This window comes from Gambusia affinis, linkage group LG13, assembly GCF_019740435.1.
Source record: "Gambusia affinis linkage group LG13, SWU_Gaff_1.0, whole genome shotgun sequence".
In the NCBI taxonomy this organism is placed as follows: Eukaryota; Metazoa; Chordata; class Actinopteri; order Cyprinodontiformes; family Poeciliidae; genus Gambusia; species Gambusia affinis.
This window is the reverse complement of record NC_057880.1, coordinates 14205666-14224994: the sequence shown is the minus strand read 5'-3', so window position 1 is coordinate 14224994 and position 19329 is coordinate 14205666. Positions and strand designations below refer to the sequence as shown.

The following is a 19329-nucleotide window of genomic DNA, read 5'->3' as shown; positions in this document are numbered from 1 at the left end:
AAAGGTTTTGCAGTTTGGACATTTTATTTTTAGAGAAATGTGCTACATGTGAAGTTGTGAGAAATGCGCCACACCAATTGAAAAAAAAACAACTATAAACACAGACCAGTTTCTTCATTGTATAAGATCTAACAGGTTAATTAGACATTTTAAAATGTTTAAATTTAGACATGGTTACACTGTCTTTATTACAAAGTGCCATTAACAAGTAAATGTGAACACCTTTCCTTACAATTCTTATTTTGCAAACTTTTTCAATATTTTATCAGCACGATTTAGATACAGTTTATATTACTACTTTTTACTGCCAGCATTATTATTTTTAACTTGATTAAATAAGATACATAGAATCAATGTACATCATGAAGGTCATATCTGATGACGCCCTCCAGTACTATTGGTTGAGAAGTAACATTGACGGATTCTGATTGGATGTAAAAACCAGGAAGTGAGACGATAACCAATCCACAGAATAAAAACGTTTGAAAGCAAAGATTTGACCTGTCTGCTTCTTGGAGCTGCAGGCTCTCAGCTCACCATCATCATCATCCTCACCACCGTCAGCTGTTTGAATCAACTTGATAGTTTATATTTATTTTAACAATCGAAGGTTGCAGAGCAATATTGAACATGGCGGCCTTCAAATTAGTGCTGATTCGCCACGGAGAGAGCAACTGGAACCAGGAGAATCGTTTCTGCGGCTGGTTCGATGCAGATTTGAGCGAAACCGGAGAGAAGGAGGCGAAGAGAGGAGGACAGGCTCTTAAAGGTGTGGAGGCTACTGGCATTTTACAATTGTCTAACGCAATCAGGCTTGATGTTATTCCAGACATGCAACAGTGAGTTGCATCATTGCAGCTGCATGCATCAAGTCGCAAACCGACACTGAACGAGATTGAAAGAAAGTGCTTTGACGTGATCCGAGTGCACAGGACCATAGCAGGGTTGTTGAAAAATGTTTCTTTTCCAGGTCAAGGAGAGATGACAATGAGTTATAGTTAAATAGTCAGGTATTAGTCGGGAATGGCAGTTTCCAAAATCAGGGATCTTGTTGTGTAGATCAAAAATAAATTTTGAGAAAAATCATTTTATGACTTCTCAGTGATAAGAAATATATTCACAGCCCTGATTCACTGTAATTTCTTCATAATATTAATATTAATATTAATATTTTTTGGCGTTTTTCCTTAACAATTAGTCATAAAACGTTTCAGATAACATTTATAGCATTCAGTTTTGCAGTTGTATTTATTTATTTATTTATTGCACCCTTTCACAATAAATGTAATCTCCAAGCACTACAAAATAGATTTGTCCATCAAAGGACTTTTATTGAAAAAATCAACAGAATTGGCAGAGAAAACCATAAATAGTTAACTAGGAAAATACTGAATATTGCATTATATACAATGCAGAATCCAAATGAGTCTCTATTTAATTCATATGCATCAAATTAATTACAACCCCTATCTAAATCATTTGGTAAGATTTATAGATCCAGTCAAAGTTGGTCCTACTTGTGGAATACAATAAATTTCACTGATGACTTATTTCCAACTGTTAAAAAATAATCTAACATTGAATTTTGACAACAGTGATCCTGGATTATGTTTTATGAGTAAAATGCAAATTTCATATTCTGCAAATTGGTCCAAAATGTTATGATGCTAATAAAATAAGTTTATATTTAACACAATTGTCTTTGTGTCTCTATCTGCATTTCACAGATGCTGGTTTTGAGTTTGATCTCTGCTACACCTCGGTATTGAAGCGGGCCATCAGGACCTTATGGCTCGTCTTAGACGGCATTGATCAAATGTGGGTGCCAGTCCACCGGACCTGGCGGCTCAATGAGCGCCATTATGGAGGTCTAACAGGGCTCAACAAAGCTGAAACAGCGGCTAAGCACGGAGAGGCCCAAGTGAAAATCTGGAGGCGCTCATTTGACATCCCTCCTCCCTCCATGGACCCAGACCATGACTACTACACTATCATCAGCAAGGTTTGATATGATTATCTCCAATGTAAATACACAGACAATCAGCTATGTTGGCGTTCAGATTTTGTACATGTTGACTGGCTTAGGGCTTGCACATTATAACAAAATGGAGGCATGCCTTGTATATTTTTTCAGCAAGGTCTGATTGATAACTGAAATACCTGCAATATTTAAAGGACAATACTGGGTGTAAGGAATTGCACGTATGATATGGAACGAAACACGATAACCACTGGAATTCAATTCTCTTTTGTTTGCTTGCAGCACCCTAATGTTATTGCCTAACAGCATGTCTAGTGAGAGTTAATATGTGACTGGCACAACAGTGTACTTCTGGGTTTAAGTTCAAAGTTCAGATAATATGGAAACCACATGGTCATATTTTGAAATGGTTAGGCAGAAATAAAGGTGAGGGAACTTGTATCATTGTTACTGGTGCAGCGACTGGTTCAAGAAACATCTTAAATGGGGTAAATACCGTAAAATAAATTACAGTGCATCTACACTGCATGTTCAGGCTTTAGACAGAACCTTCCAAATGTATCGATACCCATATAACTCTTTGGATTTTGTCACAGCTATGAATTTCAATTTATTTCTTGGGGATTTTATGTGATACACCAAAAACTAGCACATAATGATCAATTTCCCTTTTCTTGCTGAAGAAAAGCATTCCCACAGTGTGTTGCTACTTCCACATTGCAGGGCTGGTGTTTTTGGGGTAATGTGGAGGTTTGCATGCCGGCCTAAAAGTTCACCTTTTGCCTTATTAGACCTGAGCATGTCTCCCTTGTGTCCTCTATACATTTTCAGGTCATCTGCAAGCAGTGTATTTTTTAGGTTTCTGTTATTAATTATTCGTTCCACCCTCCCAAAAAAGGGTGTAATACAGTGTACAATTAATAATTGTTCTGTCAAATGATCCTTTTATACCTTTGGCTTCTTGGTTGCCTTTGTGAGGGATAATGTACTTGTCCATTCTGACAGTTTTAATTGATGGCCTTGTCTTGGTTTAGTTTTCTGCTGTCATTTTAAACAACTGATTAAACTAAACATTTCCACAAATTTATTGAATTTACAAACCTTCTTCAGACAACTTGGTGCAAGTACTTATGTCAGGCACTGGTTTGTGCACCATTTGGAAACCAATTTATGTCCAAATGTTGGTAAAAGAGTTCAAAATATCTATTGTTTCTTCTTTTCTGTCCAACCTTACATTCTGGTGTGGTTTTCTTTGCAGGATCGTCGCTATGCAGACCTAACTGAGGACCAGCTGCCATCCTGCGAGAGCCTGAAGGACACCATTGCACGTGCACTGCCTTTCTGGAATGAGGAGATTGCCCCTCAGATCAAACAGGGGAAACGGGTGCTCATTGCTGCCCATGGAAACAGTTTGAGGGGAATTGTGAAGCACTTGGAGGGTGAGTGCCGATGCACTTTACAATTCACTCTAAAATATATTCTTCATTACTTGGTGTCAATTTGTTTTCTTTGAACACATGTTTTCAACAAGCAGGATTGGCATGCAAAACGTTTCCTATAAATCAGTGGAATAATTGATCCATTAATGAGAATCAGCTTTCTGTGTGTAACAATCCATAGGAATGTCAGACGAAGCGATCATGGAGCTGAACCTGCCAACTGGCATCCCAATCCTCTATGAGCTCGACAAGAACCTGAAGCCAGTGAAGCCTATGCAGTTTCTGGGAGACGAGGAGACTGTACGCAAAGCCATGGAGGCTGTTGCTGCTCAAGGAAAAGCCAAGAAGTAACAAGAGAGAAATGAATAAATAAATAACAAACATAATAGTCTATTTAGTGTGAAGGTATAAGTAATCCCTGAAAGCTGACCTCAGATTAGTGTGTTTCCCAAATGCTAATATGTTTCAGGTTCTACAGTATGAACAAAATGCTATAGATTGTTCTTCTGGCTTCATTCTGGGCAAGTCACAAATATGGATGGATTTGTTTCAGAGAAATTGAAACCACAGCTCTCAAGAGATGGGAAAAATTATAACCTTAAAATAATATTTATTAGAAATTGTCAAAGCTTGTATTAAAATATATTTAATGACTTGAACGAAACTCGAATGTTGCCGTAAGCTAGAAGCTCATAAGATTTTAGTTACGGTTTTGATGCTCAACATGCATAGTATGTTTGCAACAAGTAAGAACTTACAAACTCTTTTTATGTTTATTCTGTATTTTTAAGTACTCTGTTTTCTGCACCAGGGATAAGGACCAATCTTCCCCTGTCCTTGTTTAATGCGTGGGACAAGGTGATTGCATGTGGCATTTTGAATATGTGCTTTTATTTGCTAAATTTTCAATGTTTACTTTAGAACAACTATTCAATGGAAACAGCTGTCTAATTTTTCAATCTCTTGAGAGTGGGATGGGATATTTAGAGCAGGTAATTGTTTTTCTTTCACTGCATGTCTTTAGGCTGTATACCATGTTTATGAATGTTTGTGTTTTTGTCTGTAATTTTGAGCATTGACTAATATCTCTTTGCAAGTATTACACTTTATAAAAAAAAAAAAAGATCATTCTTTTTTTTTGCTATTGTGCTAAGAGTTCACCAATTTTACAGTGCTAAGAACAAAGGGTCTCAAACTAAACAGTTTTTGTGTGGTTTCACCATATTTGGTTTGCTATTGGTTTAATGTGCCTCACACCATGTCCTACAGTATTGTTGCTTGTTTTAATTTATGCAATGTCTTGTGTGTTGCTTAAAAGAACCATTAACTAATAAATCAAAAAGTGTGTGTATGTCTTTGTTGTCTTCCTGCCTCTTTTTGGAAAGTACTTCTTGGAGAAGGTGATTTTAAATGTAAACATCACCATAGGGATGATGATTCTAAGGTGATGTGGACTTTTGCTTGTTGGTCAAAATGTTTAACTTTTATCTCATCTGACCAGAGCATGTGTCCCCTGTGTCCTCTATATGGAGTGCCGTGTGGCAATCTGCAAAAAGTGCTTCTGGCTTTCTGTCATCAGTTGCTTTCTTCTTCCCTGGCTCCCATAAAGACTAGTTTTGTGAAGAGTACAATTAATAGTTGCTCTGCTGGACCCACCTGTCAGTATTAATAGGTGTTTACGTCTTACTGTGTTTGAGCTTCCAACAATAATGTCCAAAGGGTTACCTTGGAGAGTGTGAGTGATTTTGACAACGCTTCTGCTGTTTTAATTTGACTGTTCATTTGCTTCTTCGAAAGTATTTAATTGAAATCGGTTCTAATAAAACATACTTTAATTCTCAAAGGAAGTGAAATTCTGGGGTAACAAAACAAGTTTGTTTTTTTAAAGAATCAAACATGGATTGCTGCTTGCAGACACAATTTTCACTAGCGATCTAAATTGCAGTGAATTGGAAAGTTGTAGTTATTTTATTATAAATATTATAATTCAAAAGGAATGGTCACTGTAGCAACCTACATTTGAACACTTCTGTGTATAAATATTCCTCTTTTTCATTCCTTGGACAGTAATTTGATCACTTCGATGATAAAATAGTACATTAACAAATATTTTAAAAATGATGTTTTTACCATGGTTTATGGAAAAACACGGAAGTCCCTCGGAAGTAAAACGCTTGACTTGGACTTCAACTTCCAGAATGCAGTTCGTGTAAGAACGACACAGTAGAAAGCGGGACAAAAACTTGTGATGGAGCAGTTGTAGCACTGGAAATCCTCGGTCTTGTAATTTCCGTTATAGGTTGTCATAAACTAATCATAAGACTCTTACAATGGAGAAGACTTCTGAAAATCAAGGAACTACGCGGTAAAAGAATCCCGTTAACATTGTTGTCACCACATGGTTAAGTTTGTAGGCGCGTCAACCGCCGCCTAGCTTAAAATCACTTCCTGGAACGGCGGCTTGCTAGTATTTACTATTATTAAGCTACTGTAAAACGTATATATCTTTTTCTGTGTACTTATTTAAGACTCCTACTGCAGAAAGTGGCTGTAGGTCAGTAGAATGATCGTAAGTTGAAGAATAACAAGCATGTTTCTACAAAGTTCTGTGCACCTTCTTTGTTGTTTGCTAGGAGTTAGCTTTGTGCTCGTTTGTGATTAAAACTTGACCATGCTGTGATAATATTTACAAGTTCGCTTAATGTCATTATTGTCAAAGCGTTGAAGCATGTGTTAACGCCTAAGCCCCTTAAATAAGTTCCTCGTGTTTTCATTTACGTAGCATACTCGGATTGGTAGTCTTTCTCAGTTCAGAGCAGGAGTTTTTCTGTTGCGGTGGAGCGAGAGCTCAGTTTGACATAAACATGTGACGCTGTGCCGTCTTTTACTTTTTTTGAAAACAGCCTGTTTGAGTTGCAATTCTGTCGTCTTAGTGAACAGACTTCCATTCGTGAACAATCTACGAAGAGTTCTCCTCGTTTGACTTTTTAGAGTAGTTGAGGATTACTTCTCCCCGAAGCACAGAGGTGAATCAGCAGGACACCCACCACATTGCAAAGCTTTGCAGCAAAATACCAGTTCAGGTAACAAAATGACATTTCTGTATTTACGATTCCAAGACAACGTGTGCATTTTACAAAAGTTAAAAGAATCAGTTTTTTGTTAAAGCTTTTTTTAAAAAAATGTTTTGTTTAAGACCGCTTAATATTAACTAAACAGAGCTGTGAATTTTTTATATGGCAGTTACTGGGTCATTTTTTTTGTCCAGTCTGCTCTCCTAGCTAATCTTACTGTATTACGTAGGTACATAAAAAGTCAATACTTTACTGATCCCAGAGGGAAATAAAATGTTATGCTATTATTGCCCTTTTTGAATATGTATTTATAAAAAAGAAATTCAGTTAACTATGCTGGCCAGTTTTACTCAATTTGAAAGTAGTAGCCACCCATTTCTTACCACTTGTCTACCCTGGGTGATCTAAATCTTTTTGCTGATCATAACACATAATGCTCCATTCAGCATAGGTGCCTGACTTCTGTATGCAAATAATCATACAGTGTTTTGACACCTTTCCATCAAAACTTGCATTAACTTCTTCAGTAGTTTTATTCATTAAAATGTATTTCACTGGGGCAGTACATTCTCACTGCTAGCCTTCAGTTAATTTGCAAAATGGGTCCAAATAAAATGGCTAAAATATCACACACTTGCAAAACTATTTATTAAAGCTAATTAGCAAATCAATTGGAGATGCTCTGACCCAGTCATTTATCCAAATTGAAAAGAAAAGTAATCTTTAGCAGCTCTCTACACATTAAATCCTCCCTGCTGAGGACTAAACCTGAATTACCTTCAAACCAGATTCAGTCAAGTTGCTTCTGGAAAATAAAAACACTGCTGAAGAATTTGTGTATTCAAAATGACTTACTGAAAACAAAATGCTGAAGATGACTGACAACAACACAAATATTTAAAAGATTTTAGTTTAATTTAGCAAAAACTAGGGCAGTGTTCAGTCTTATAATTTGTCTCTCAGAGGTGTCTACTCTCTTTCACAACACTAAGTACTGATACAAAAAAAAGTTGGGAGTGTAAAATACAAACTGTTTGCTGGTACTCCCTGTAACTTCTCAAGGCCACAGGCCACAGATCCTATGCCTCCTTGCTTGCACCATGAAAGGTTCCCAGACATTTTTTTTGTGTCAGCTGACACATCAGCTTCACATCAGCTTCTGTGATCTCCACCCTGTTGGAGATCTACACCAGCCTGTAGATCTACACCAGCCTGTAGATCTACACCAGCCTGTAGAACTCCACAGCGGCCTGAGTGCCGTCTGCTGACCTTATAAGCTGGCTTTGCTTCTGCATATGTACTGTGGTTTCTATCACTGAAATTCCTGGCTAAGGATATGGAAGTGGTTGTGCCAGATACATTTCCATTTTCAGCAAATACAGTACTTTTTTGTAGTAGTAGTTCATCAAATCAAATCTTAAAGGCATACTAAACAATGAAAGAAAGATGATTTGGATACGTCTACCACTATTAGTAAAACTCCACGAACAAAACATGACTTAAAGTTTGGTGAATACTGTCCTGTTGTAGGCAATTTTCAATAAGTCCACAGGTGCTTGTGTGTGTTTCTCAGAAATGTGACAACAGCTGATCTTGTTAAACGAAGATATCTTTTTTTTTCTGTTTGCAGTGATGGATCCTGCTCTCCACCAACAGCCACTTTCACATTTCGCATCTTTTCCCCAAGAGACTCCAATCAGACCATCTCAAGTCCCAAACTTGCTTTCTCATCCAGCACCTAGGAGAGGTTTGCCTCTCCAGACTCCGGAGGAACGCAACATGAACACGTTGAGCCCAAACTGGCATCCAGCAGGAATGATCTATCCGGCAGCTCTTGTTTCAAGTAGTTCCACGAACATTGTTTCCCCTGTGAACTCTTTGTTAAAAGACAGACTTGGTCCTCTGAAGCCCTTTCCTCCATCTCATGGCCATGTTCTGAGCAGCCCATTTAATGGTGCCACTCCAGCAAGGGAATATCTGGGTCCTCAGCACATGATACGGTTGGGCTCAGGATATTTCACCTCACCTCAAGTTGTTCTGGCCAGCCAAACTAAGACTCATACCTCAGCTGAGAGAAGCTTTATTCCCACTATATTTAATTCTCCATCCCCTCAGTCTGGGAAGAATATAAGCAACTCCCTCCCTTCCTGCCTCTCCAGACGAGATCAAGGAGCTGAATCCAAGATCCCGTCCTCTAACTCAGGAAAAATCAAGGACGTGTCACAGAGAGAAGACCCAAATAAGGTAATTCTTTCTCTCTTTTAACATGCAGTTCTGTGGCATTAAAGCAAAAATTAATGCAAAGTGTTTATGACTCTTCACACTTATTCTGCCAGGCTCTGCTCAACAAACTAAGAGATTTCCTACACAATGTTCATCTGTACAAATCATGTGTGAGTGTTCGCTCTGAGGCAGTCAGAAAGTTTCCACGCATCCTCGTACAGACTCAAAGGGATTTCTTCCTGGTGTCAAGCAAACAGCTGTGAGAGAACTACCAGAAACCAGCAGCGAATGCAAAACTATTAGTGATAGCTTACCCTTCAGACACAGCGTTGTAGCTCCTGGACTATTAAAAAGCCTTGTTATTGGCCGTATGTAGGAACAGAATTATATTTTGCTTGCCCAATTTAAAGCATAGACAAGGACTGGTTACCTATTTCAAAAAGTAAAAATGGAAAACAAAAAAGTTTATTCTTCTCCCTCATCCTGTTTCTATGATTTTAAAATCACTTTTAATGATGGACCAGAGAAAGTACAACAATCCTTTAAAGTTGTCTCCTGCCATATGGAGCATATTCTCCCTCATCTTTTGCTGAGCACTGCTGGTCAGCTGGGGGGAAAATTTCTACAAATGAGCAAATTTCTGGTTGAGGGAAATACACAGACAGTTGTAATGTAAAAACTAAGTTGGCATCACCCATCCTTCTTAGTAAGGCAGCCCTGTTTTTAAACTACTGAATAAGACCAGCATGTTTGTTAAGCTAACGGATAACCCGACCTAATAATGATATTTAACAACACCAGAACTTCTGCTAAATTTAAGAAAAATTCTGTACATACATAAAAACAGTAAACAAATGTTTTAGATATATCTATTGCTAGTTTTAAATCCAGTTTTAACAACTGACACAGGATGACATTGATCTTGGGAACCAGGTGGTGATTTTTGGAAACTCATCAGTTATCCCTGTAATGATCATCATATTAGCTTTATAGAGTTCAAAGTTAAGCATTAGACTGACAAGAACAGTTATTAACATAAAATCTCCAAATCCGTATAAATAAACAAATGAATTCATTAATCAAATCAGAATAGTACCATGTGGATCATAAGAAATTACTCAATTCTTTTGCCATTAGTCATAATGATGACATAATGCTATAATTACTAGGTGATTTAGTTGATTAGCCCATTAACTGACATCTATTTCAATGAATAACTATTAACTATTTTCTCTGTTTGTTTGCTGGTTTTTTGTTTTGTTGTTGTTGTTTTTTTCCGCTTGTGTTTTTTTTTTTTTTTTTTTTTTTTTTTTTTTTGCTTTACTGTTTTAGAACCTCCAACATGAACAGACACATTCAAGAGAAAGCATTATTCCAGGTAATATTCTTATTAACAATTGCGGGGTTTACTTTCGGAATATTTTGAAGAGGGGAATAAAAGAAATTGTGACAATTACAATTATATATTAACTTGTTCAGTCTCAACTTTTTAGTAACTGAGGAGTTTATTTGTGCTTTCATAAAACTTTATTTTCTGAAAGCACAAAATAAAGTTTTCCAGAAAATTATAGTAGTACACATGAAAAGCTTTTCTGTAAAATGTGGTAGAAAAAAGAACACAAGCAGTAGGCGTGAATACAGCTAGCAGAGAAATATGAAGCAAAGCCCATTCAGTAGTTTGGTTGAGATTCGGACCTGCGGTCTGTAACTGGAGGATTTTGAGTGTTGAGCCTCACCAAGACCCCTCGTATAAAGCGTGCGTATGCGACGGGATTTGACGCAGGCATTCGTCACACACAGAAACACGTCTACCAGCTATGTACCGTCACGATGCGCTCCGCCACCCATTTGTTGCGACTGGGATGAGATGACATTTATTTTGTGGTTAGTCAGTAAAGCTACGTATCTAAAGCACAGCCACACGCAGTGTTCAGTCCATCCGCTCACTTATATAAATAATTCCGCCGTGCTCGTCCCCGCCATTCGCTCTGAACCATCAGCTCCGGGAGGAGAAAAGCTGCCGTCATTTTAAGGATGCTTATGGGTCCCCCTAAAAAACGACAAAACCCGGACATTATCATCAATCAATAAAATCCTCCCAGGCCGAACTTGAAAATGGGAAGTTATGTTGCCAACTCTTAGCTTTCGGCAACAAGTCAGGCGGAGGTGAGAGCGCTGTGCAACGCAAATAATAACCGGGTCAGAACACTGCATTAAATAGTAAAACATAACTTAACGAAGCTTTGAAGCAGATGTATTTTCCTCGAATAATTTTAATAATCGAGCTACTCGAATCACTCTAGGAATTGTTTAAGCCCTAAGGTCCCCAAGCAAGCATAAGTGCATATATGTAGTTTGCTAGTTTTTATGTTTTACAACATAGCGACTCCACAGGTTACGTGGTTCATCATGGTTATGTCAGTTTGAATCGAAAACGCTCCCAGAGTGCCGCTCTCACGTCAGACTTTTAAATCTGCGCTTCCCCGGTTCGCTCCTCCTCACCGGGCTTTATTCTAGCACTGTGGTAGGAGACTAGGAGCCCGGCGGTAGGTAACTAGGGTAAGGTCACACGGTGACGGCGGGAGACAGCGCTCCGTCTCCATTTATTTCTATGGAGTTTGCGCGATGAGGCGACAGGCTTTGCACTCATCCCGACGAGCAAACAGCGTAATTCGTTCATGCAAAATTTCGAGCTCATATACGCAGACATGCACACGCGGACTAGCGACGCTACACAAGAAAGTTGAAAATTGTTCCACTTTTATCGTTTTTGCTATCTGTCCGTGTATTCGGCCCGAGTGGAAGAAACTCGAGCGCTCTGTGTGTTTAGCCGTTACCAAGGAAACGATAGCGGAGGAGTTACTGGAGGAACCGGAGTTAAGCATTTTGTTATTCAGTCTCTTTGGTAGAAAGAGAAACAAAACAAACTAGCAATATTGTCGCCCTCGTTTTATTGTTGTATTATTAAGATGCCCCTATAAGCAATACTGAATTTAATTGAAAGGAAACTCTCTTTCTATTTGTAGTGATGGATCTGAATAGCACATCCCAAAAGAGACGCAGGGAGGGGGAGCCTTGCTTTAAGAACACCAAGAAACCTTGTCACAAAGGAATAAACCTTGGAACAGCAGAGACAAACGGAGTTACTCCTGGCACCTCACCAAGATCTTCACTGGACCGTCAGCCATCATCAAAAAGCTCCTCGATCTTTGAGTTGTCGCCTGAAACAACAAACAGACTTCTGAAGTCTGAGCCAGCATGCTCAGCTTTGTCATCCACTCTTAAACCCTCGCAGTTAGACTTAGTTTGTCCAAAGAAAACACAATCTACAGGGGCAAAGAAAGGCTTTATTACCACTGAGAATAATATAGTGAAGTTAAGATTGACTTCATCTCTGAGTGAAGGGAGTCCAAAGAATCAAAATGAGGAAAACCAAAAAAAGGACAAGTCGAGTTCGTCTAAAGTTCATCATAAGGAGTGCAGCAAACCTCCACATGTTGGTTCGGTTTGTAGTAACTCCAACGCTGGCTGTAGTGTACCAGTTAAGACAGACAGCAGAAAATTGGAGGGCATCTCTTCAAAACCAGCATCTAAGCCTAGTTTAAGTTCTCTGAGTTGTAGCATACCAGAACGCAGTAAAGCTAGTCGTGTACGAAGACCAGCGGTTGTCCCTGACGACATAGATCAGCTCTTCACCCCTGACCCCAACGTTTATGTTGTCAGGCCTGCGTGTAAGGCTCCAAAGTGTAAGTTGGAAGAGCAGACGATAAAGTCACCCACTTCAAAGAAAGGTTCCAGCTGCAGTCCAACAGTTACACCCATATCTCCTCCTGTCACACAACCTCTTCATGCAGCCTCCTCACCAGCCTCTAACCCCACTGTCTTTTTCCCAACTGTGACTTTGGAGCGATTAAAACTGGAAGATGGAGGCACCAGGCACAGTCCTGTCAATTCTTCAAGAAGTCAATCTAAGGATGAGAGTTTTAAACCTCAGCACAACCCCTCCCTGAAACCTAAAACCAGTGAGGGTTCGCGTTGCTCGGAAACGGACACAGCAGCCTCTGTGCAAGAGAGTTCCCCTCAATGCACAAAGCCCCCACCATTAGAGGAGGAGGACGTTGAACGGAGTATGGGGGGGAAAGAAGAAGACTCTATTGACGTTGAACTAGACCTTGGCCTGAGCATCTCATATGATATAGATCCAAGCCAGAGCTCTGACAGCAGCGAAGAGGAGCCGCTAATCTCCTTCCAGGAGATGATGGAGCGCGTTTCGAAGCCTCCAGACATGCCGCAGAAAGAAACCATCTCGGAGCCGAACACGCCAGGATGTCATAGCTCTCAGTCAAAAACGGTAAGCTCCTTCTAATTTGTGTTGTTTGCACATAAAGTTGAACATGCAACATGACCAATACTGTTTAAAATTTGATTTTGATGGGGGGGGTTTTTTGTCTCCCTTTACTTCACTTAGCGCCTCCTGTCATCCTCCACAAAGCCAGGAGTCTACAAGAACAACCTGGACCAGATGCTGAAGGAGATAAACAGCACCAAGAAGTACATAATCCAGAAAAAAAATCTACTTATTGGTTTTTGTCTCATGTCTCTGGACCGTGTTCAATTTATTTTCTCTTTTGTTTAAATGTTTATCAGAGCAAAGGAGATTGAAGCACAACTTCTGTCTGCCTGCAATGAAGACCTCCTGAGGTTAGCTGAGTATGAGGCGGCAGAGGAGAACCAGGATGAGATTGCCAATGAACACCAGTAAGAGAAACGGAAGCATATTGGCAGTAATACTCTGGGCTTATTGGGATAAACATGATTTTAATGTAAACTAAAACTGATTTATAATTTGTTCTCCAGGGAGTTTCTGCAGCACTTTTCATTGATGTCTGCTGCAATCAGAGAAATCCCACCAGGGGAGATAGTTTTTAACCTGGAGAGGTTCGGCCAGATCTTTCACCAGGATTCACTGCAGCTCAGGCAGTGCCACGTCAGTCCTCAAGGGGCCTCTCAGAAAACACTTATTTGGTAAAGTGTACTCGTGTGTGTGTGTTTGTTTATACACGTGGAGTCACTTTGCTTTGTAATAGAAGCTGCGGTGTTTAAATATGTGCCCTAAAACACCAGTGTAGGTAATTTAACTGTTTTACTAGCGTATTCTGTTGGCTCTTTATCAAACGTAAGTGCTGTTGTTTTTCTCTGACTTTTGTCCCATAATCCCAGTGCTTACGAATTGGTTACTGGCTTGGAAAAAAACTAGTTTTGTCCTTTTCTTTAGCGTAAGAAAATGAGTATATATGGGACTTAAATTTGCTTTTGTAAAAAAAGAAATAAATCCAAAGTATACTGCAAAAATATTAAGACATATTAAACATGTAATATTTTCTGATGTTACAACGCATAGCAGTAGGGAAGGGAAGAGAGAAAAAAACATTTATTGGAAATAAAAAAAAAAAAAAAAAAAGCGTGGCTTGCATTTGCTCTCAGTTCAGTATACTTTTGTACCCTGTCTATAAGCTGTGAAGAGACGTGGAAAAATTAGAGCCTCTCCATCAAATCGCGCTGAGCTTGAGCAGTTTTCTATATGATGGGAAAAAGTTTGTCTATACATGTGCACAGCCAGGAGAAACACTCAGAAAAAGACTTGTAGTTGTAACTGCAACAAAAGACGCCACAGCAAAGTGAGCCATCTGAATATAGATTATTTTTCTAAAAATTATTAAAGCAATGATGACGTAGATTGTGGTGACAGTAGATCAGATCACTAAAATGCTCTAACCTGTAAATCGTTTAACTTTCCTCAATTTTCAGAAAGTCCATTTAGAGAGGCCACAGGAAGTTCCTCAGCATGCATAATTTCCTTGTTTATTCTTGAACTTTGTGCAGATTCCTTTACTGCTGCTTGTATTCGACAATGTAACCTCTGTTGGTAATTGGCAAACTAATGGTGTTGAACCAATGTAAAGTTTCATCTTGTTTGTTTATGTCGCCTGTCTCATTGCAGGTCCAGTCCTGCTCAGTTGAGACTGCACTTGAATGTTGGTCTGTTTGAGGAAGCTTACTGTAACTCACCTTGTCCAGCTCAGGTTACCCGCTTTCTTTTCAAGGTACTCCCAACACACTCTACAGTAGCTACATCATAGAAACTTAGAAACTGTTTTTAAACCTTCACCTGTTCTTCATAGATGATGTCGGTCCATAGTGAAAGGATCATATCCAATAAGATCCTACAAGCCCTTTGTGACATCGCCTGTTCTGCTGCTTATCAGATAGGTTAGCATCTTCCCTCATTGGTTTCTTTTTTTTTTTTTTTTACTGAGGGAAAAGTGATGTTTTTTTTTGTTTTTTTTTCTGTTTGTACACTTAGTGAACAATGACAACCAGAAGTTTGAAGTTTGGGTTCCCAGTTTGGCCGACGTGACGCTTGTCTTTATGAACATGGGTGCTGCATTTGTGACACTCTTCCCCTATGAGAGTCTGCAGCCATCATTCACAGAGGGAGATTTGCTGTGAGTGTCTGCTCTGCGAATGAGTCACGTTGCTGCTTTGCATTTAGAAATAAATAACAAAGACACTTTATTTGAAATGACAAGGATTATTTTTTTCTTTGTTTAGAGAGGATGTCTATATTAAAAGTGAGTCTCCTTCTAACAACAATGAAGACATCAGTTTCCCTGAACACAACTGCACAAACATCATAAAGGTGAGCAATTAGGACGTTTTAATTTGTTACACTTAAGATGGACTTTTATTTAGTAAAGGTTTTTCTTGCATATCTTATAAGTGTTATTAACAAAATAAAAGTCTTGTTCACCCCGCTTTAATCAAAGTACGGTTTAATATTTTTTTGGAGATGTGAATGTGCAATGAAACTCTTAATACGGACTCTCACCGCAGGCGAGGGGGTGAAGAGGTTTTTCGAAAAGTTTTGTTTGTTTGACGCGGTGCAGTGTGAAAACGAACCGCACCAACTGAAATTAATAAAAATGTTGCAATGTTGGCCCCACAATTGAACCAAATTTACTGAACTATCAGGTGTGAAAAACACGCTAAGAGTTACCTTTTACTTTACAACTGATTTTACTGTAACTAGACCTCGCCTATTAGAGTGAAAACGAGAAAACCTTGTCTAACCAGTTTCACTATTCCTTCTTGTTTTGCTGTTTTGTTTTTTTTTGGACATTTTTCCCAGTACCTGTCTTACTGTATGGGCCTCTGCCCTCACGCATACAGCAACGACGAGCTGCTGTTGCTGCTAACCGTGGTGGGAAGAATCAGCCTCGACACACGGCTGATCCTCCAGTCCAACGTAGCAGTGAGCTGTCTGCTGTATACAATAATCAACAACATCAGTGACTGGTCTTCTGTGGTCAGTTAACAAAAAAACACTTCCCACTCTGCAAAAATGGCTTTTGTGTTTCTTTACACTTTAAGCAGTGGTTAAATTGCTGACGTCACATTATTTCTCCGCTGTAGCTGCCGAGAGTCTGCAAAGCGCTGACTGATTTAACGGATGATCATCACAACATGTGCCTCCTGGTGCAACTCCTACCTGACAGTAAATGTGGAAAGTAAGTATATTATTTTTTTTTTATGCATTTATTTTAAAGCTAGTTTTCTTGCATTATATTAACGATGTAAAAGAATCAAAATGTGCAAGTGAGATTACAAAAAACCTAGTGGTTTCAAATCCTATCATGCAAAACATTACATAAATATTGGACATTTTAGAAGTAAGGAGGGGTTCTGCATTTAGTTTTGTTATCTTTTTCTCAGTTAAAATCTCATTATTTCCTTCTTGGTTTCTCCGAGTAGAGAACTGCGCCGCCATCTAAGCATGTGCTTCATCTCTAAGTTGCTGGATGGAAATTGCACCTATATCCCTGTGGAGAAAGAACTTCCGGTAAGCTCTCTTAAAGTATTGAAGTCATCCGTTCTACAGCAGCTCGAATTCAGTCATGTTAAACAATGACGTTTGCATGGTGGGCAGCTTGCAGAGTTGAGGCCGTATCTTCCTCAAATGCAACCCTCCGCCCTTCTCCGAAGTATCCAGCAGAAAGACAAAGAGGAGGAGATGGCAACTCAAGACCAACAGGTGAGGAGGGATTACAAAAGTAGCATCACAAAAAGAGGATATCAATTTTGTTTTTACACAAGTTTCTTATGCATTCCAGGCCTACTACCTGTGTTATAGCCTTCTGACTCTGACAAATGAGGCGTCCAATTTACAGGTCTTCAGACCTCAGCAGAAGGTAACTTCTTTTTCTTTTTTCTAAATACAGTGTTGTTGGAATACAGTTCAGTTTAAACAAATCACAATGGAATTTTGGATACTAGAAATCCAACTAAAGGAGATTTGTTTTTCTTCTTCTTTTTTTTTTTCTTTCTTTAGGCGCAGCTGCTTGTTTTGTCATCAGAACTGGAAACGCATGTTAAATGTGACATCAGAGAGAGCGAAAAATGTCTTTACCGCAGCAAGGTGGGGACGACCTCAAAATATAAATCGGAAAAATGTGTCTGGATCCGGTGCAAATAGATGTGCATTACAGCATTTTCTTAACTAAAATGTTTAGGCAGATGTTAAAACCTGGCTTCCTGAAAACATTTCAGTTCAAATTTTTTAGTGCATTTAGTTTTACAATTTTCCATAAATTTTTCCATAATCACTACAATTTTGTCTTTTCAAGTGCTAATTGGCTATGCAAAACATAATTGAGGTGAATAAGAACAGTTAAGTGTCAGAGTTCACGTTTTATTACTTAAAGGCTGTATTTATCGACTTCCCTGCTTTTAGAAGAAAGGCTGCAACAAAATCTCAAAACTCCACAAGTTCCTCTGTTTTAGGACATTATTTTTGTTACCGCCTTGCAATTTGGGGAACTACTTTAAATTTCTGATGTGGTGGTGCAACACACCAGCGACAAAATATGGGCTCTAGTGTCCAAGTCTAATAATAATTATCTGTTCACCTCTGTTTGCAAAGGCTGTTACCATGACACTATAAATATGACAAAATATTGACATAAAAATTAAAGTACATTTCTCCCATCTGTAGCTCCAGGTCAGTTTTCCAATTTGCATCCCAATTTCGCTCAAGTATAGATTCTTGACTCAAAATAACACCCTGTGACTCCAATCAAACCACAATTGATTGATGCGCGACCTCCTGCTGGTAGATGTTACTCATCGCATTCCTTTAACTAGATTTTTTTTTTTTTTTTTACAGTAGGTTGTGGCTTTAACATGAAAAATTACTGTATCATGACATCAAAGTGAAAATGAAAACTTCCCTTGGCAGGTGCAACTGTGCACATTGTCAGCACCAAACATCCAGCAGTAGCCTTCATCATTTTATACTGAAACACTCTAGCATATAAAAAACTAAGGTACAAAATGACCAAAATCTCTCCCATAGACAGATATAAAGATGTTCCGTTTTATCATGAAATGATTAATGCAGATATTCCTTTACCAACTGAAACTTTCTATTTTTGGCTGCATCGTCTGTAGCAACATCAGAAAAAGCTTTTTGACTAACAGGAACAGACTGTATACGTTTAAAGCTGTGCATTATGTCTGTATTCCTCTTCTAGGTGAAGGATCTGGTAGCCAGGATCTACACAAAGTGGCAGATGCTCCTCCAGAAAACTAGACCTCTCAATGTATAGTACACATAATTACTTCCCTCACCGCCGTTTCTTTGAATGTATTAAAACATTGGCAGCGATTTGAACGATCTCTGCGATGTTTTGTAATTTTTGTTGCAGGGTAAGCTGTATGATTATTGGCAGCCTGTGGAAACCTTCGGGAACACTGAAGACGATGAAGAAGCCATTTTCATTGAAGACGACGAAGAGACCATAATAATTAATGAGAATGACACTTTAATTGCCGAAAGTAAAGAAGGAGACAACGAAAAAACAGAGGTCAAAGAAGACATGGAAGTAGTTGAACATCCGGGAGACAGGGAAGACGATACAAAGGCGGGAGAAACGACAGCGACAGAGGAGCAAGTGACTGGTGACTTAAACCAAGCAATGCCTCTGATGCAGCCTCAAGCTGCGGATGAGAAAATTGATCCCAGTCCTAAAGAATGTACAGACACAGAGATTCAGACTGCTGAAAGGGAAAAAACGCCACCTCCTGATGCTGTCCTGTGAATCTCTGTCATACATATCTTTTTTCTTTTCTTCTTCTTCTGGTTGTCAACCTTTTGCCTTTAAGTAAAAATTATTTGCACTTTTACTTACTGATTAGTCTTTTTTGAGCACGTAACTCTCAGGTTAACCGTATGCAATAGTAGGTTTCTATAAAACTTTACATAATGATAAAAAAAAACATGTTTAGAATACAAAGTTTACAGAGGTCATTGTAAATATTTTGATTTGTGCTTCTGACATATTAAAGGTTGTTAAAGGTAAATAGGTTATTAAAGGTTATTAAAGGTTGTAAGTTGTTAAAAAACATTTGACAATTTTTCTGCATTGGTTTTTTGTTATTAAAAGGTAAAAATGTATATATTTTGTTAACTTAAGAGTTGTTTTTTTTCATTAACATTGGTCAGTAATGCAGCTTTTGTCATGTTATTTAAAAAAAATTACCTGTTAATTTCACT

General features: G+C 38.6%; 2 protein-coding genes across 9 annotated transcripts; both read left to right on the top strand.

The window, feature by feature from the left end:
* Window positions 1-427: 427 nt before the first annotated feature.
* On the top strand, window positions 428-4775 carry LOC122842151 (phosphoglycerate mutase 1-like). The gene is made up of 4 exons (XM_044135766.1): window positions 428-769; window positions 1728-2002; window positions 3240-3420; window positions 3602-4775. The coding sequence occupies exons 1-4, from the start codon at window positions 631-633 to the stop codon at window positions 3769-3771; spliced, it is 765 nt and encodes a 254-aa protein (XP_043991701.1). The 5' UTR covers window positions 428-630; the 3' UTR covers window positions 3772-4775.
* Window positions 4776-5479: 704 nt separating this feature from the next.
* On the top strand, window positions 5480-18959 carry slf2 (SMC5-SMC6 complex localization factor 2). Of its 8 annotated transcripts, XM_044136592.1 has the most exons (22): window positions 5480-5629; window positions 5720-5785; window positions 6412-6503; window positions 8125-8738; window positions 8831-8887; window positions 10050-10095; window positions 11744-13068; window positions 13186-13268; window positions 13365-13475; window positions 13575-13742; window positions 14719-14821; window positions 14900-14987; window positions 15082-15223; window positions 15330-15417; window positions 15907-16083; window positions 16191-16285; window positions 16530-16617; window positions 16705-16809; window positions 16889-16966; window positions 17107-17193; window positions 18308-18376; window positions 18482-18959. In XM_044136592.1, exons 2-22 carry the CDS (start codon window positions 5751-5753, stop codon window positions 18872-18874), a joined length of 4044 nt encoding a protein of 1347 aa, XP_043992527.1. In that variant the 5' UTR covers window positions 5480-5629; window positions 5720-5750; the 3' UTR covers window positions 18875-18959. The 8 variants fall into 8 exon arrangements, with proteins under 8 accessions (XP_043992527.1, XP_043992524.1, XP_043992530.1 ...); XM_044136589.1 differs by lacking the exon at window positions 5720-5785; XM_044136595.1 differs by lacking the exon at window positions 5720-5785 and having other exon boundaries at window positions 6354-6503.
* The last annotated feature ends 370 nt before the right edge of the window (window positions 18960-19329 follow it).